General features: G+C 47.6%; 1 protein-coding gene across 2 annotated transcripts in view; it reads right to left on the reverse strand.

Annotated features, from left to right (window-relative positions):
• usp7 (ubiquitin specific peptidase 7 (herpes virus-associated)) overlaps window positions 1-13,460 on the reverse strand; it is a 95,095-nt gene extending 81,635 nt beyond the window's left edge. For both annotated transcript variants that reach the window (XM_055651742.1, XM_055651737.1), the window contains exon 1: window positions 12,837-13,460. In XM_055651742.1, the coding sequence (XP_055507717.1) occupies window positions 12,837-12,906 (70 nt within the window). In that variant the 5' untranslated portion in view covers window positions 12,907-13,460. The remainder of the gene's footprint in view (window positions 1-12,836) is intronic.
• Window positions 13,461-16,796: the final 3,336 nt, after the last annotated feature.

A 16,796-nucleotide genomic window follows, 5' to 3' on the forward strand; every position in this document is an offset into this window, starting at 1 on the left:
CCAGTTGGTAGGCCACGAGGGGTGGCGAAGATGCGACACGGAGAAAAGATGCATCTCCGTCCAGATAAGTGACTGAAAAACGGTCCTCCCTCCCAGGAAAACATTGACAGTTTTAACATCTTCAGGTCAGCATTGAAGGTGGGCTGAAGGGTCCATTTCTGTGATGTACACCTCTTAACTATGACAGTGTGGCAGTCCCACAACCGAGATCCTGCTGCACTAATCTATTGCAAAAGACAAATCTAGATCCGCTACTCTGCTGCTGCAGGCCCCAAGCCATCTAAGATCATGCTTCATTGCCTCTCGAATATCCTCAACCTTAATCCCGCCCAATTGGATATTTATTTTCAACTTGCTACATACTGCATACGGCCAGAAATGTCGGGAGTCAGACGGGAGCGGTGCCCCTAGGCCCACAGCCAGCGCAGAGAAGCAGCACTAAACCCAGCTCACTCTGCCTGTCCCTGTCTGGATCAAACTGTCTCTCTCGTACGCTCCCCACCACTCCCCTTATCCTGAGACACCTCCTCTCCATCCCGCACTGATCCCTATTCAGTCCTCACTGACATCCCCTGTGCTCCCCTCCTCATCCTGCTCTGATCTCCCTATCCACCACACATTGATTATCCTGCCACTCCCCATCAATCTTACACTGGTCCCCCCAATTGATCCTGTACTGACCCCCCCCCCCTTCCCATCCATCCTGCACTGTTCCTCCCCTTTATAGAAACATAGAAAATAGGTGCACGAGTAGTCCATTCGAGCCTGCACCGCCATTCGATATGATCATGGCTGATCATCCAACTCCGTATCCTATCCCTGCCTTCTCTCCATACCCGTGATCCCTTTAGCCACAAGGGCCACATCTAACTCCCTCTTAAATATGGCCAATGGACTGGCCTCAACTACCTTCTGTTGCAGAGAATTCCACAGATTCACCACTCTCCGTGTAAAAAATGATTTTCTCATCTCGGTCCCAAAAGACTTCCCTCTTAGCCATAAACTGTGACCCCTAGGTCTGGACTTCCCCAACATCGGGAATAATCTTCCTGCATCTAGTCTGTCCAACCCCTTAAGAATTTTAGGACTGCATCCAGCACTGCTCCCCCCCCCCCCCCCCCCATTCAACCCACTGTCATCCCCTCACAATTTTACCTACTCCAACCACCATGCACTAATTCCCCTGCCTCAATCCATCCAATCCACACCGATTGCCTTCTCAAGCCCCCCCCCCCCCCCCACCATCTATCCTTCCTGCACTGATTCACACACACACCCCCCCGCTCCCGACCCTATTGTGCTGGAAATGTCTTCAGCGCTAACATCGACTATGTTTGTTAACGGAATGCGATCAAATATGTTTTAATTCCTGATGTTATTATTTGTTTTAATCCACAAAGATGGATTAATTAAATTGTGAACGCATGAAACATTAAAACCGCAGTGTTCGATTGTCACTGTTACCGTTGACATGTTATTACAGAATTCATTTTGATGGCGAATCAATGCTCTTAATATGGATTATCAGTACTGTAGTTATTTATTGAACAACATTCACAACTATATGTTGGATTTATCCAGGTTTTACTTCTACAGTTAGTCATACACATCACAAATTTGGTCAGGAGTTATTTGAGTTGAAATTTTAGAGTTAATTCTGAAGTGGGAATGATGGAAAAAGCGTTTATCAACAAATGTTTTTTAAATTGTTGCTTACAAACTGGGTATCTTCATTGCTGTTCACAACACATAATCCAATCTGAATGTCCAGTAATGTGGCGTCTTGACACCTTTAAATATATTACCAAAAGAACATTTGCTGCATTTATGTCCTTTGGCCATCTCTTGTTAATTAGTGTAATGTTTAACCTGTCAGATGGGTATAATCAGTTTTAACAGCTATTACCATAAAATGCCTTTAGAAAATTCCTTGCAACCTGTATATTTTGTTGTGGATAAATTATGTGGGAAGCGAGAGTGTTTCTGTACCAATAGCAATAACAACCCATGCTATGGCTATGTCATGATTATTTTCAGTCCTTCACAGAAAACATGCTTGCATCAATCTGTAGTGTGCATGGTTAGGGAACGGGTGGAAGTGGAAAGATATAATAAAAATTGCATTAATTGCAATGTGTAAAAAGAGTTGAGATACTGTATTATAATTTTGCTGCATGTCATTGTGGTATATATCATGTCTTGATTGGTGAATTTGTTAGTTTGTGACTTTATTTGAAACAGAAATAATATGTGAATGCTTAATTGAGCATAATTCCGACGGGTAACTACGCACTTCGTCCGAGCACGTGTCATGCAAGCCATCTTAAATGACCACCTAAACTGTCATTTGACAAACTAAAAAGCTGCCAAGGTTGCCCGGCAGGCAACAGGGAAAGAAAGTTAAGCGAGAGCCCCGAGTTTCCCGAAGCAATATTCCACCACTCACCCGTTCCCCCAACGCAATATTCCAACATCACCCATAGCCCCCAACTGCGCATGGGTGGCTCATGTCCCCTTATTCACCCTCCCTCTTTTTAAACTTAAAAAAAAAATCAAATTGCACTTCCTGGCAGGCAAAAAAAAATCTAATTGCACTTGCTGCCAGGACTCAAGTGTCCTACGATTTATAACATTGTTGCAAGCATGGCCAGTTTGTGTAAATGAGAGCCCATTGTGACATCACAGCTGTAACTGCCACTGCAACCGTCAGTGGGGTTTTGTAAAGTTAAAAATGTGAATAAATTGTAAAATAACACCAATCTGACTGAAACTTGATAAAAAACACACAAAACAATTGTGAGTGAGGTGGTCCAAAAAATTGTAGCGCTATCATGTGCCGTTTTGGCGTGGTTCCGGGATCACGCACGCACCATCACAAACAAGATGAGAGTTTTAGTAATACTAGACCAAGTCGAACCCGTAGGACCCCGTTCCCCCAAAGCAATATTCCACCACTCACCCGTTCCCCCAACTCAACCGGTTTCGGCCACTCACCCGTTCCCCAACGCAATATTCCACCACTCACCCATTGCACTCAACTACGCAGGCGAGGCTCATTTCCCCTCATCTCCAACACTCCCTTCCCCCTTTCACCACTCCCGCCCTGACCTCACCCTACCCTCATTCACTCCCTCCCTCACCCCTCTGTGTGCCCCCCCCCTCTCTCTCTCTCTGTGCCCCCCTCTCTCTCTGTGCCTGGAGGGGGACACACGGTGGGAGAGGAGGAGAAGAGGGGAGATGAGGAGGGGGAGGAAAGGAGGAGGGGGGGGGGGGCGGAGGAGGGGGGGGGGGGGGGGGAGGAGGAGGGGGAGGGGGAGGGGGAGGGGGGGGGGGGGAGGGGGGTGAGGGGAGGGGGGGGGGGGGGGGGGGGGGGGGAGGGAGGGGAACGAGGAGGGGAGGGGGGGGGAGGAGGGGAGAGGGGGGGGGGGGGGAGGAGGGGAGGAGGGGGGGGGGGGGAAGGAGGAGGAGGGGGGGGGAAGGAGGAGGAGGGGGGGGAAAGGAGGAGATGGGGGGAAAGGAGGAGATGGGGGGGGAAGGGGAAAGGAGTGGAGAGGAGGGGGGGAGGAAGGAGGATGAGGGGGGGGAGAAGGAGGCGGAGGGGGGGGAGAGGAGGGGGGGGGAGGAAGGAGGAGGGAGGGGGGAAAGGAGGAGGGAGGGGGGGAGGGGAGGAGGGGGGGGGGGAGGAGGAGGGGGAGGAGGGTGAGGGGGAGGAAAGGGGGGGGGAGGGGGGGAGGAGGAGGAGGAGGAGGGGAGGAGGAGGGAGGGGAGGAGGGGAGGAGGAGGGGGAGGGGGGGAGGGGGGAGGAGGAGGGGGGGGGAAAGGGAGGAGGAGGGGGGGAAAGGGGAGGAGGAGGGGGGGAAAGGGAGGAGGAGGGGGGGAAAGGAGGAGGAGGAGGAGGGAAAGGAGGAGGAGGGGGGGAAAGGAGGAGGAGGAGGGGGGGAAAGGGGGGAGGAGGGGGGAGAAGGAGGAGGGGGGGGGGAAGGAGGAGGATGGGGGGAAGGGAGGAGGAGGGGGAAGGGGAGGAGGAGGGAGAGGGGGGGGAGGAGGAGGAGGAGGGGGGGAGAAGGAGGGGGAAGGAGGAGGAGGGGGGGGGGGGGGAGGGGGAGGAGGAGGAGGGGGGGGGGAAAGGAGGAGATGGGGGGGAGGGAGGAGGAGGAGGAGGGGGGGGGGAGGAGGAGGAGAGGGAGGGGAGAGGAGGAGGAGGGGGGAGAGGAGGAGGAGGGGAGGAGAGGGAGGGAGGAGGGGGGAAAAGGAGGGGGGGAGGGGGGGAAAGGAGGAGGGGGGGGGAAAGGAGGAGGGGGGAAAGGAGGAGGGGGGGGGGGAGGAAGGAGGAGGGGGGAAAGGAGGAGGGGGGAAAGGAGGGGGGGGGGGAAAGGAGGAGGGGGGAAAGGAGGAGGGGGGAAAGGGAGGAGGGGGGAAAGGAGGAGGGGGGGGGGAGGAGGAGGAGGGGGGGAAGGAGGAGGGGGGAAAGGAGGAGGGGGAAAGGAGGAGGGGGGAGGAGGAGGGGGGGGGGAAAGGAGGAGATGGGGGGGGATAGGAGGAGGAGGAGGGGGGGGAGAGGAGGAGGAGGGGGGAGAGAAGGAGGAGGGGGGGGAGAAGGAGGAGGGGGGGGGAGAGAAGGAGGAGGGGGAGGGGGAGAGGAGGAGGAGGGGGGAGAGGAGGAGGAGGGGGGAGAGGAGTGGGCTGCAGGGCCCCATTGCGATGCGGGCGGCGAACAAATGACTGTGAGAGGGGGGAGAAGAGAGGGAGGGGGGGGAGGGAGGAGAAGGGGTGGGAGGGAGAGAGGGGGGGCACAGAGGCAGCGGGGCACAGAGGCAGGGGAGTTAGCTGCCTTCTGGAGCTGGGGTTTCCGGGTGTCCGCTGCCTTTGGAGCTGGGTTTTCCAATTTGCTGCTGCTGCGAGCGAGCGGCCCTCCTGCTGCGACGGTCAAAAGCAGGAGGCCCGGACGATCGTGGCTTCCGCAAGGGGAGGCCCACCCACGTGACAGACGATCATGCGGGTGAGACGGAGATGAGGTCGTCCCGGCCAGAGTTTTGTTCAGATTGATGTTATATTTTCGGCCAGAGTTCGGCAGGTGGGAAAAGGCGTCACGAGTCCCTGCGATCGACGGAGGAATCGCAGGTCTCCATAGATGGCCTTTCCCAGAGGGAGCAACGGCCGCCACGGCCACCTTCCCACTGCGCAAATAATTTTACAACCAAAATCATTATAAAAGCCAATTGGCAAGAAAAAGTGGTCCCTTGTAGTGGTCTTGGCTTGATGTCTTATCCAAATGACTGCAGTTTCAAATACACAGGATTCCACTGACTAATGCAAATTGGCATTCCAGTGCAACATGTCCTCTGATTATGATAATAATAATAATAATAATATTTATTTATATAGCACTTTTCAACAAAACCAGTATTTGAACCAAAGTGTTTTACAGAGATTGATTAAATTAATTGAACAGATCAATGCAATAAATCCATACAAATCAAAAAAGAGAAAAAAGAGAAAAAGAAAAAAGACACAGAAACAGTACACTATAGAAATCAACATGAAACGTCCCCCCACAGCAGAATTCACTGTGAGGGAAGGCACCAAAAATATCCAGTTCTCCCCCTCATAGTCCACCCGATGTTGTGGCCTATATCTGGCCTCCTCAGCCAACCCGATGTCTTCAGGCCCTCTTGCCGTGAAGCTGGACCATCGGCGTCGGTGAACATCCATCAGCGGCCTGGACTGAAGCGGCCGCTTCCCCCCCCGAAGACTGCAACGACTAAAGTTCACAGGCCGCGCCGGCCGAACCCCCGACTCTGGCGATCTCGGATCCCAGGCTCCGCGGTGCCGTCGACGGTCACAGTGCCCTGGAGATTACCGCAAGGCGACCCGGTAAGGCATCGCCCGCTCCTTGTAGATGTCCCAGCATCTACACCGCCGTCGAAGCTGCAGTCCCCGCAGGAAACGCCGCTCAGCGCTGCTCCAGTACGACTAGGCCGCACAGAGAGGACGAAGATGCGGTTCGGAGAAAAACCGCATCTCCGACCAGGTAGGACTGGGGTTAAAAATAATTTCCCCCTTCCCCTCCCCCACCCACCACATAAAAGAAGACCTCCAATAAACACCTGATATGAACAGGACTAAAAATAAAAATAAATAAGGGTGAAAGGACGGACAGCAGGAGGAGCGGCCATACACAACGGCGCATCACCCCCGCTGTCCGCCATCTTGAATGATAGTTTAAAAGGGTAACCCAAGAAACTGAGAAAGATGTTCTGAGCAACAACCACCAAGAAAATGAGATCAGCAAACAGATTGATCAGAGTAGGTCTGTATTCTGCAATTAATTTCCCTTTGTAGCTAATGTTGCTGCAGTCTTATTTCCCCAGGGTTGTGGAACCAGGAACTAGAAGGCGTTGGTATAAGGTGAGGAGATTTAATAGGACCCAAGGTGCAACTTTTTCCACACAGATCATAGTGGGTATATCGAATGAGCTGCCACAGAAAGTAGTTGAGGCAGGCATTATGAACCATGTAAAAGAGTTTGAGCTTAGTTGGGGCATCTTGCTCAACATGGACAAGATGAGCCAAAGGGCTGGTTTCAATGTTGTTTAAGACTGTGGATAAATGTGAGGTTATCCAGTTTAGTGGCAAAAACAGGAAAGCAGACTATTATCTAAATGGTGGCTGATTAGGAAAAGGGGAGATGCAGCGAGACCTGGGTGTCATGGTATACCAGTCATTGAAAGTAGGCATGCAGGTGCAGCAGGCAGTGAAGAAAGCAAATGGTATGTTAGCTTTCATAGCAAAAGGATTTGAGTATAGGAGCAGGGAGGTTCTACTGCAGTTGTACAGGGTCTTGGTGAGACCACACCTGGAGTATTGCGTACAGTTTTGGTCTCCAAATCTGAGGAAGGACATTATTGCCATAGAGGGAGTGCAGAGAAGGTTCACCAGACTGATTCCTGGGATGTCAGGACTGTCCTATGAAGAAAGACTGGATAGGCTTGGTTTATACTCTCTAGAATTTAGGAGATTGAGAGGGGAAACTTACAAAATTCTTAAGGGGTTGGACAGGCTAGATGCAGGAAGATTGTTCCCAATGTTGGGGAAGTCCAGGACAAGGGGTCACAGCTTAAGGATAAGGGGGAAATCCTTTAAAAGCAAGATGAGAAAAACTTTTTTCACACAGAGAGTGGTGAATCTCTGGAACTCTCTGCCACAGAGGGTAGTTGAGGCCAGTTCATTGGCTATATTTAAGAGGGAGTTAGATGTGGCCCTAATTTCTATGTTTCACAAGGCTTGACAGAGTGGATGGAGGAAGGATATTTCCCATGGTTGAAGTATTAAAACAAGGAGCAGTCAAAGAGATAGCCTTTTCAGGAAAATTGTTTTTTCCAGAGGGCCAAGGAGTGTTAGAGATATAGTTTATTCAAAAGTTTCTTAATATTAAGAAAATTAAATGATGCAAAAGCCAGAAGATAAACCATGATGTCAATGAAACACGCAACAAGCTCATGCTCTTGTTTTTTTTAACAATAGAACTTTATCACAATATGGAAATTGATTCAAGAGGGAAATTGATCAATTGACCAAATAGGTTGATTTAATAAATGTGCATGCATTCATCAGAAGTACAATAATATGACTGCATTTATATTTTAAGTATCGAGTCTAAACAACATGGACGGACCTAATTTACTGCTTTAAATAAATACTAACTCAGAAGTTTAGGATATCTTAAAAAACATTTCCATATTATTATTATTATATACTTTCATGCATTAACTGCCATTGGACACAAATATTATCAGTTGGAGAAGAACATGATCGCAATGAAATCTGACTAGGAAAGAGTAACCAACTGAATTACAACTTTCCGTTTCACTTTGCATTAAACTTAATGTTTTGGTCGAGTACACCGAAGCAATTATTTCTTCATTGGCCCTACAATGGGCCTTCATCTCAAAAAAGATTGGAATTAGTGCAAAACAATCAGCTAGTGTTTATTAACATTAGCCGTCTACCACCCCTCAAATATTTTAATTCTGTCATGTTTGCATATTCACCTTCTATGCATCAATATTACACAATCATCAGATGCCAGCCTATTGTTGAGTGCCATGCATTAACTACAAAACCAAATTAATAAAATTGCATGTGCAATTCCCTAAATCACAATGGCAATTTCTTAATCTAAAGAGGGAGAAAAGGATGTGCCAGTGAAATCAACATCTGACTGGACAACTCAAAAGTATTCAGAGCCGAGGTTACAAGTACTTGAACACATCAACGATTCAACCAAGGAATGATATACAATATAATAAAAAATCTTAAACTATAAACATTAAGCAGAAGGCTGAAATACAATACATAAATAGTTCATTAAAATATAAAGCTACAATGCAAACCTTCACATATACATAACAAAAACAAGCATCTATCAGGTGCAGGAGAATCATTGTTATTTCCCCTTTACAAAGCCGAAATAAGAATAGACTGTATGACATCAAATCCCCCAAGATAATAAACATGGGATCTTCCTGCTCAATGTTACTCAGGATTACATTAAATCATGCATATGTCATCGAGAACATCAAGAGCTACAACTAGAAAATTCAATGTCATTTGAGAATCGTCAAGGCCATAATAGACAATTAGATTAGTTTGTCATGCACACTAGGGTGCAATGAAATCCCCAGTTTGCATGAAGCTCACAGAAAACAGAATACATGCTAATGATATATATACTATAAAATGCAAAACAGCAGTTTGGTGCAAAGATTGTTACGCAATCTGTAGTGGTGCAATAACGGACCAAATTAATGAGATAGAATTAAGAGCAAGAGTATGTGGCAGCAGTGGTAAAGAACCTGTTGTTAAATGTGGACGTCTGGATTTTCAGGTGGTCGAAGTGAGAAAAGGGAGGGCTGGCTGAAAACATAAACATATTAGTTGAACTTCAGCACCTTTAGTTCTATTAATTTCTAGATTTTGAAGGGGGAAAGGATAGCAGGTAAAAAAATTTCCAATGAAATTTTAATCTCATAATACAAATGCCTTTGGTTTGACTCCATACACTTTCAACACCAAGAATGGAATATTTGTCTTTGAAATTAAGGCTACTTTCAACCATTTCCAATGGTTGAAGTATATCCATGTAGCTAAAACGTTTAAAAAAAATTAAACAGATAACTAGTACAGAAACACGAATACTGTATTGATTAAAAACACACTATTTCCCCCTTATACAGCAATAATATGGTATGATGGTATTTTCTCCCCAATGCCTCCGTGCCACCCATGTCATATTCAAACCTACACATGCAACTGCAAGCCATTAATACAATTCCAAGAGTCATCTGTGGTTCAGTGGTACAACTCTCAACACAAACAGATGGTCACGGCTTCAAATCCCACTCCAGGGACACAAATACATCCTGAACTGACATTCCAATATGAAACCAGCAACTTCTATAAAGTAGCACCTATGAGGAGGTATAAACAAAATTCACCTTCTCTCTTCCCACAAGAGAAAGATCTCCCTCCATTATTCAAAACAACCAGAATGCATCCCTCAACCAAGATCAAGAACAGCAGAATATCTAAGTTACTGTCGCTAATGCTTCTGGAACGTCAATGTAAATTGGTTGCCTTTTTTCTCATTACAAAGTTAACTACACTCCAACTAAATTCATTTGGGCTAAAACTATTTTGTTGAAAATTGCAAGAGATGCTATTTAAGTGATGACAGTATCAAATTTCGAAGAGTCCATTAACCACAACATTTATTACATCCTTACTTCAGCCATATTGCTTGAATGTAAACAAAACTGTTCACATACAATTGACCGATGTTCACATTATCAAAGGTGCTCAAGTCAAAGCTCCAAATTAATGATTACACAATTAGCAAAAAATATCTTAATATAAAATTGTACACAAGTAGATGTGGACAATTTACACCAGTATTCATGCGAAAATTGTATTTTCACTTTTAACAATGGGTGGATTTTAAATATTTATGAGTAACAAATAACAGACTAACTGAAGGGTCTACTGATGTTTTCCCAACACCTTTTTTGAAAAATGTTCTAATATATTAGCTGCACTAATAATTACAATCTGCAAATGAAAAAAATAGCTATATTTAACTGGAATAGAAATGAGTTGTTAGATTCTGTTGCAGGGCTGTTACCAACATGGACATGCAGTGCCCTCCATAATGTTTGGGACAAAGACCCGTCATTTATTTATTTGCCTCTGTACTCCACAATATGAGATTTGTGATAGAAAAAATCACATGGGGTTAAAGTAGACATTGTCAGATTTTAATAAAGGCCATTTTTATACATTTTGGTTTCACCATGTAGAAATTACAGCAGTGTTTGTACATAGTATACAGCCCCATTTCAGGGCAACATAATGTTTGGGACAGCAATGTCATGTAAATGAAAGTAGTCATGTTTAGTATTTTGTTGCATTTCCTTTTCATGCAATGACTACTTGAAGTTCATGAACATCACCAGTTGCAGGGTGTCTTCTCTGATGATGCCCTGCCAGGCCTGTATTGCAGTCATCTTTAGCCTATGCTCATTTTGGGCGCTAGTCCCCTTCAGTTTTCTCTTCAGCATATAAAAGGCATGCTCAATTGGGTTCGCCAGCCATTGAGTTTGTTTGAACTTGAGCAGATAGGGTGTGCCTATACACTTCAGAATTCATTATGCTACTACCATCAGCAGTTGTATCATCAATGAAGATAAGTGAGCCAGCACCTTCAGCAGCCATACATGCCCAGGCCATAACACCCCCACCACTGTGTTTTAAAGCTGAGATGGTATGCTTTGGATTTTGGGCCGTTCCTTCTCTCCTCCATACTTTGCTCTTGCCATCACTCTGATATAAGTTAATCTTCGTCTCATCTGGCCACAAGACTTTTTTCCAGTCTTTTAAGTACTTCTTGGCAAACTGCAACCAGGCCATCCTATTTTTGCAGCTAACCAGCAGTTTGCATCTAGCCTCTGTATTTATGATCATGAAGTTTTCTGCAGACAGTGGTCATTGACAAATCCACACTTGACTCCTGAAGAGTGTTTCTGATCTGTCTGACAAATCTTTGGGGATTTTTCTTTATTATAGAGAGAATTCTTGTCATCAGCTGTGGAGGTCTTCCTTGGCCTGCCAGTCCCTTTGCGATTTGTAAGCTCACCAGTGCTCTTTCTTCTTAACGATGTTCCAAACAGTTGATTTTGGTAAGTCCAAGGGTTGGCTGATGTCTCTAACCGTTTTATTCTTATTTCTCAGTCACATAATGGCTTCTTTGCCTTTCATTGGCGCAACTTTGGTCCCCATGTTGATAAACAGCAATAAAAGTTTCCAAAAGCATTCGCGTTTGCTCGCTGAATTTCATCAAAAGTAAGTTAATAATGCCTTACTTTTGATGAAATTCAGCGAACAAACGCGATAATTCCCGATATTTTGGATCTTTAAATCTCCACAGCAAATGTCGGCTGTTCACTTCCGCTGTTTTCTACCTTCAGTTCCCTCTTGTAATTACCTTACTTTCTATCTTTTTTTTTGCCTGTAAATTTAGGTCGCTGTGCTTCACGGCCACCCCGACTAGCACAGAAACTTTCAGCTCAAATATCGGCCGTTTTCCATGTTTTTAACGGGTGGGAAAGTGCGTGTTTCCCCATTCACTAACATGTACCGAACTGACATATGGCCTCCAGTTAAAATTTTCGGTCACGTGAGGGGGGATCTACACTCATTTGACCTTTGGTGAAATCACCCTATAAACATAGCTGTAATTTCTACATGGTGAAACCAAAATGTATAGAAACACCCTCTAATAAAATCTGACAATGTGCACTTTAACCACATGTGATTTTTTTTCTATTACAAATCTCAAATTATGGAGTACAGAGGCAAATAAATAAATGATGGGTCTTTGTCCCAAACATTATGGAGGGCACTGTAGTGGGCACAATGGTCTACTGCACTGCAGCAATCCAAGTGCTGAAAACCTCGAACAAACATTAACTTCCAATCAAAACACAAGCCATAATTTGCACTGTCTACATCTCATTACCAATCATGTTATGCACACTATGAAAATAGAAAGATGTGAATAAAGGGTCAGAATAGTTTTTGATAAGTGTCTGGGCAAGGGCAAAGGATTCACTCTCAAATTTTGCATTTGTAAGACATTGTACAATCTGTACAATTTGAAGAACAGTGGCCAATACCAAATTACCAAGGTAGTGTATGAATCAATGTTACTTGCAGGACACACTGTTCAGAAGTTATATTATATCTGATTTATAGAATTGACAAATCCCCATATTGACATTAAATTTCAAAAACTTTTAATGAACATAAAGTTACACGTTGGGTGTTAGGAGCATTTATGTCAAAAAGTAATTGAAAATAGCAACATTAACACATCCACCGAACTTTGTTGTAAAGTGTAATGAGTTCCCAGTTTACAAAAAAAGATATTGATGGCAGATGAAACAAGCCAAGCTAGCATGAGATAGCAAATACTGCGGAGATCTGGAAGTCATTGACTCATCAGCCCTGAATCCCAACCACGGGCCTTGTTTGCTGCGTTTGAGACACACGCTTAAATGAAAACAGGCGGCCGGTTATTTAAAGCTCGGTGAGGAAATAATTTGGGATTTGGCACACAGAGGCGAGGCCTGGGGCCTACTCGTGGTGGCCAGTGGAGGAGGGGGAGGGGGACAGAGATAACATTAACTCGGGGACAGAGAGGGAGAGATAATCTTGTTACTGGAGGAAGAGGGGTTTAAGTGGGGAGGGGGAAGGTAGAGAGCAAGGAACCCTGCGCTTACCTTCCATCTCCATCTCCTCGGGTTCGCTGAGATGCTGCTCATTCTGCTCGGACTTAGTGCAGTGGTTCATGGTGTCGGCGCCGGCCTCCGCCTCGGGCCCCCTCGCCTCGGGGTAGGACGTGAGCGACGGCTCCCTGGTGGCAGGAACGGAAACCCGGACGTATTTGCTCGCGATTCGCCCAATCTCGCCCCGGATTTGCGCGCTCGAAGCTTCCCCCCTCCCCGTTCGTCACGGCAAAGGGGGGAACTCGCCTCGGCCTGCACCCGAAGAGATGGGGGGGGAGAGCCAACGCCTCCCGAGAGGAGGGTGAGGGAGGGAGGAGGGCTAGGGAGGGAGGGTAGGGGAAGGGGAGAGGGGGGGGGGGGGGGAAGAGAGCGGGAGTTGAGGATCAAAATTAGCGGCTTTTTATTCTGCCGCGAACGGAGAGAGGCAGGCGGACGGGCAGCTTCCAAAACAAAAAATATATAATCGTCGCCAATTTCGGGTTGGAGCGGTGGGTGGTTTGCGTTACAGTGGCAGCAAACAGCCCTACTAACGCCTTCTGTCCTGTCTCAGGCTGCGCCCCGCTCGCTAGGCCTCACCGCCGCCTCCTTCTTCTCCTCGACCCGATGCTCGCACCGTGCAGAAAATGGCGGCACGACGCAGATGTCACGTCCGCAATGCGCCTGCGCGGCCGGGCGGGCTTGAGGAGGGGACATTGCGCGTGCGCATGCACCCGGGATGGGAGGGGGAGAAGCGCGCATGCGCATGCACCCGGGATGGGAGGGGGAGAAGCGCGCATGCGCATGCATCCGGGATGGAAGGTGGAGCAGCGCGCATGTGCGGCTCGCCGGACAAGAGTAGGGGACAGTGCGCCTGCGCAGCCGGACTGGGCGGGGGAGCAGCTGGGTTTGAGGTGGGAGCAATGCGCATGCGTAACCGGCCGGGCTGGGAGAAGGGAGCAGTGCGCATGCGTATTCTGCCGGGCTGGAAGGAGGGAGCGATGCGCATGTGCAGCCGGCCGGCTTGGAGCAGGGCCTAGGCCGCATGTTATCCGCAAGATTCTGGCAACCAAAGATTGCTCTGCTCTATGATCTTTGCTGGCAACCGTGTGGAGTGTGCGCTCCTACACTGGGGGGTATGCAACTCAGCCAAAGTGTACCTAATGGAACATAAAAGAGGACAACACAAGAAAGTGTTTGTGCCGAGCATTCAGATTCAGATTCAACTTTAATTGTCATTGTCAGTGTACAGTACAGAGACAACGAAATGCAGTTAGCATCTCCCTGGAAGAGCGACATAGAATATGATTTCAATAAATAAATCTATTTACATGCATACAGTCATAGTGTTTTTCCTGTGGGAGGAGTGTCCGATTGGCAGTCACCGAGGTACGTTGTTTAGTAGTGAGTGACAGCCGCAGGGAAGAAGCTGTTCCTCGACCTGCTGGTCCGGCAATGGAGAGACCTGTAGCGCCTCCCGGATGATAGGAGGGTAAACAGTCCATGGTTGGGGTGAGAGCAGTCCTTGGCGATGCTGAGCGCCCTTCGCAGACAACACTTGCTTTGGACAGACTCAATGGAGGGGAGCGAGGAACCGGTGATGCGTTGGGCAATTTTCACCACCCTCTGCAGTGCTTTCCGGTTGGAGACAGAGCAGTTGCCATACCATACTGTGATGCAGTTGGTAAGGATGCTCTTGATGGTGCAGCGTTAGAAGTTCACCAGAATCTGAGGAGGCAGATGGACCTTCTTCAGTCTCCTCAGGAAGAAGAGACGCTGGTTAGCCTTCTTGACCAGAGTTGAGGTATTGTGGGTCCAAGAGAGGTCATCGGAGATGTTGACCCCCAGGAACCTGAAGCTAGAAACACGTTCCACCTCCGTCCCGTTAATGTGGATGGGGGTGTGCGTGCCGCCTCTGGACTTCCTGAAGTCTACAATGAGCTCCTTGGTCTTCTTGGAGTTAAGGGCCAGGTTGTTGTCAGCGCACCATGCTGCTAGGAGCTGGACCTCCTCCCTGTAGGCCGACTCATCGTTGTTGCTGATGAGGCCAATCACCGTTGTATCATCTGCATACTTGATGATGGTGTTAGTACCATGTACAGGAGTGCAGTCGTAGGTGAAGAGGGAGTAGAGGAGGGGGCTCAGCACACAGCCCTGTGGAACGCCGGTGTTCAGGATGAGGGTTGAAGAGGTGTGCTTGTCTAACCTAACAGACTGGGGTCTGTTGGTTAGAAAGTCCAGTATCCAGTTGCAGAGGGAGGGGTCGCTGCCCAGGTTACCGAGTTTGGTGATCAGTTTAGAGGGTATAATGGTGTTGAATGCTGAGCTGTAATCGATGAACAGCATTCTTACGTAAGTGTCTCTGTTGTCGAGGTGGGAGAGGGCGGAGTGAACTGCCGTTGAGATGGCATCCTCCGTACTCCTGTTCTTGCGGTAGGCAAACTGATAGGGATCCAATGTGGGGGGTAGGCAGCCTTTGAGGTGTGCCAGGACCAGCCTCTCGAAGCACTTGGTGATGATGGGAGTAAGTGCAACTGGGCGGAAGTCGTTAAGGCTTGCCGCAGTGGAGTGTTTTGGTACCGGCACGATGGAGGTGGTTTTAAGGCACGTGGGGACAACTGCTTGGGCAAGTGACAGGTTGAAGATGTCAGTCCAGACGTCTGTCAATGTGCAGCACAGGCCCTGAGGACGCACCCGGGGATGCCATCAGGGCCAGCAGCCTTACGTGCATTAGTCCTACTCAGTGCCACGTACACGTCGTAGGGGGTGAGTGTGAGGGGTTGGTGATCAGCAGGGAGCACAGCATTGATGGCTGTCTTTAGCATGAAGCCAAGCTAAACTAATCACTGCCGACACATGATCCACACTCATCAATTCTCTGCATATCCATTTGCTTTGTAAAAGCCACCATTGCATCTGTTACCATTGTATTTACCTCCACCCACCATCCAAAGGCTAGTTTAGTTTATTGTCACGTGTACCGAGGTACAGTGAAAAGTTGTCAAAGCATACAACAGGATGCAGAGAAATGATAGATGAAGTTTACTCCGAACAAATGTGCACTTTGGGAAACTATACAGTTGTATTTGCTTTCTGCTGAATGGTTAGCACGCAGCAAACGCTTATCTCTACCTCAGTACACGTGACAATAATCTGAACTGAACAGTTAATGGCAAGACCCTTGTGAAAGAAAGAACTGTAAATGCTGCTTTAAACCAAAGATGGACACAAAAAGCTTTAGTAACTCATCTCTGGAGAGAAGGAATGGGTGACGTTTTGGGTCAAGACCTTTCTTCACCCGAAACGTCACCCCTTCTTTCTCTTTAGAGATGCTGCCTGTCCTGCTGAATTACTCCAGCTTTTTGTGTCTATCAATGGAAAGACTCTTGGCAGCATTAATGCACAGAGTGATCTTGGGGTCCAGGTCCAAAGCTCCCTGAAAGTGGGAACAGAATAAATAGAGTGGTGAAGAAGGCATATGGAATGCTTACATTCACCAGTCAGGGTATTGAGTTTAAGAGTCAGGAAGACATGATGCAGCTTTGCAGGACTTTGGTTAGACTGCATTTGGAGTATTGTGTACAGTGTTACAGGAATGACGTGGAGGCTTTGGTGAGGGTGCAGAAGAGATTTACCAGAACGCTGCCTGGTTTACAGGTTGTAGTTATTGGGAGAGGTTGGGCAAACTTGGATTGTTTTTTCCGGAGATTGAGGGTGCGCCTGAGAGAATTATGGAAAATCCGAAGTCATACATAGGATAGAGAGTCAGACCCTTTTTCCCAGGGTTAGTACTTAATATTTATACACCTTCCTTCTTAGAGTTATAGAGTGATACAGTGTGGAAACAGGCCCTTCAGCCCAACTTGCCCACACCCCATGCCCCAGCTACAGTAGTCCCACCTGCCTGCATTTTGTCCATATCCCTCCATACTTGTCCTATCCATGTACCAAGTACACTCCCTCCCCCACCCAAGGAGT

Source organism: Leucoraja erinacea, chromosome 20, assembly GCF_028641065.1.
Source record: "Leucoraja erinacea ecotype New England chromosome 20, Leri_hhj_1, whole genome shotgun sequence".
NCBI lineage: Eukaryota > Metazoa > Chordata > Chondrichthyes > Rajiformes > Rajidae > Leucoraja > Leucoraja erinaceus.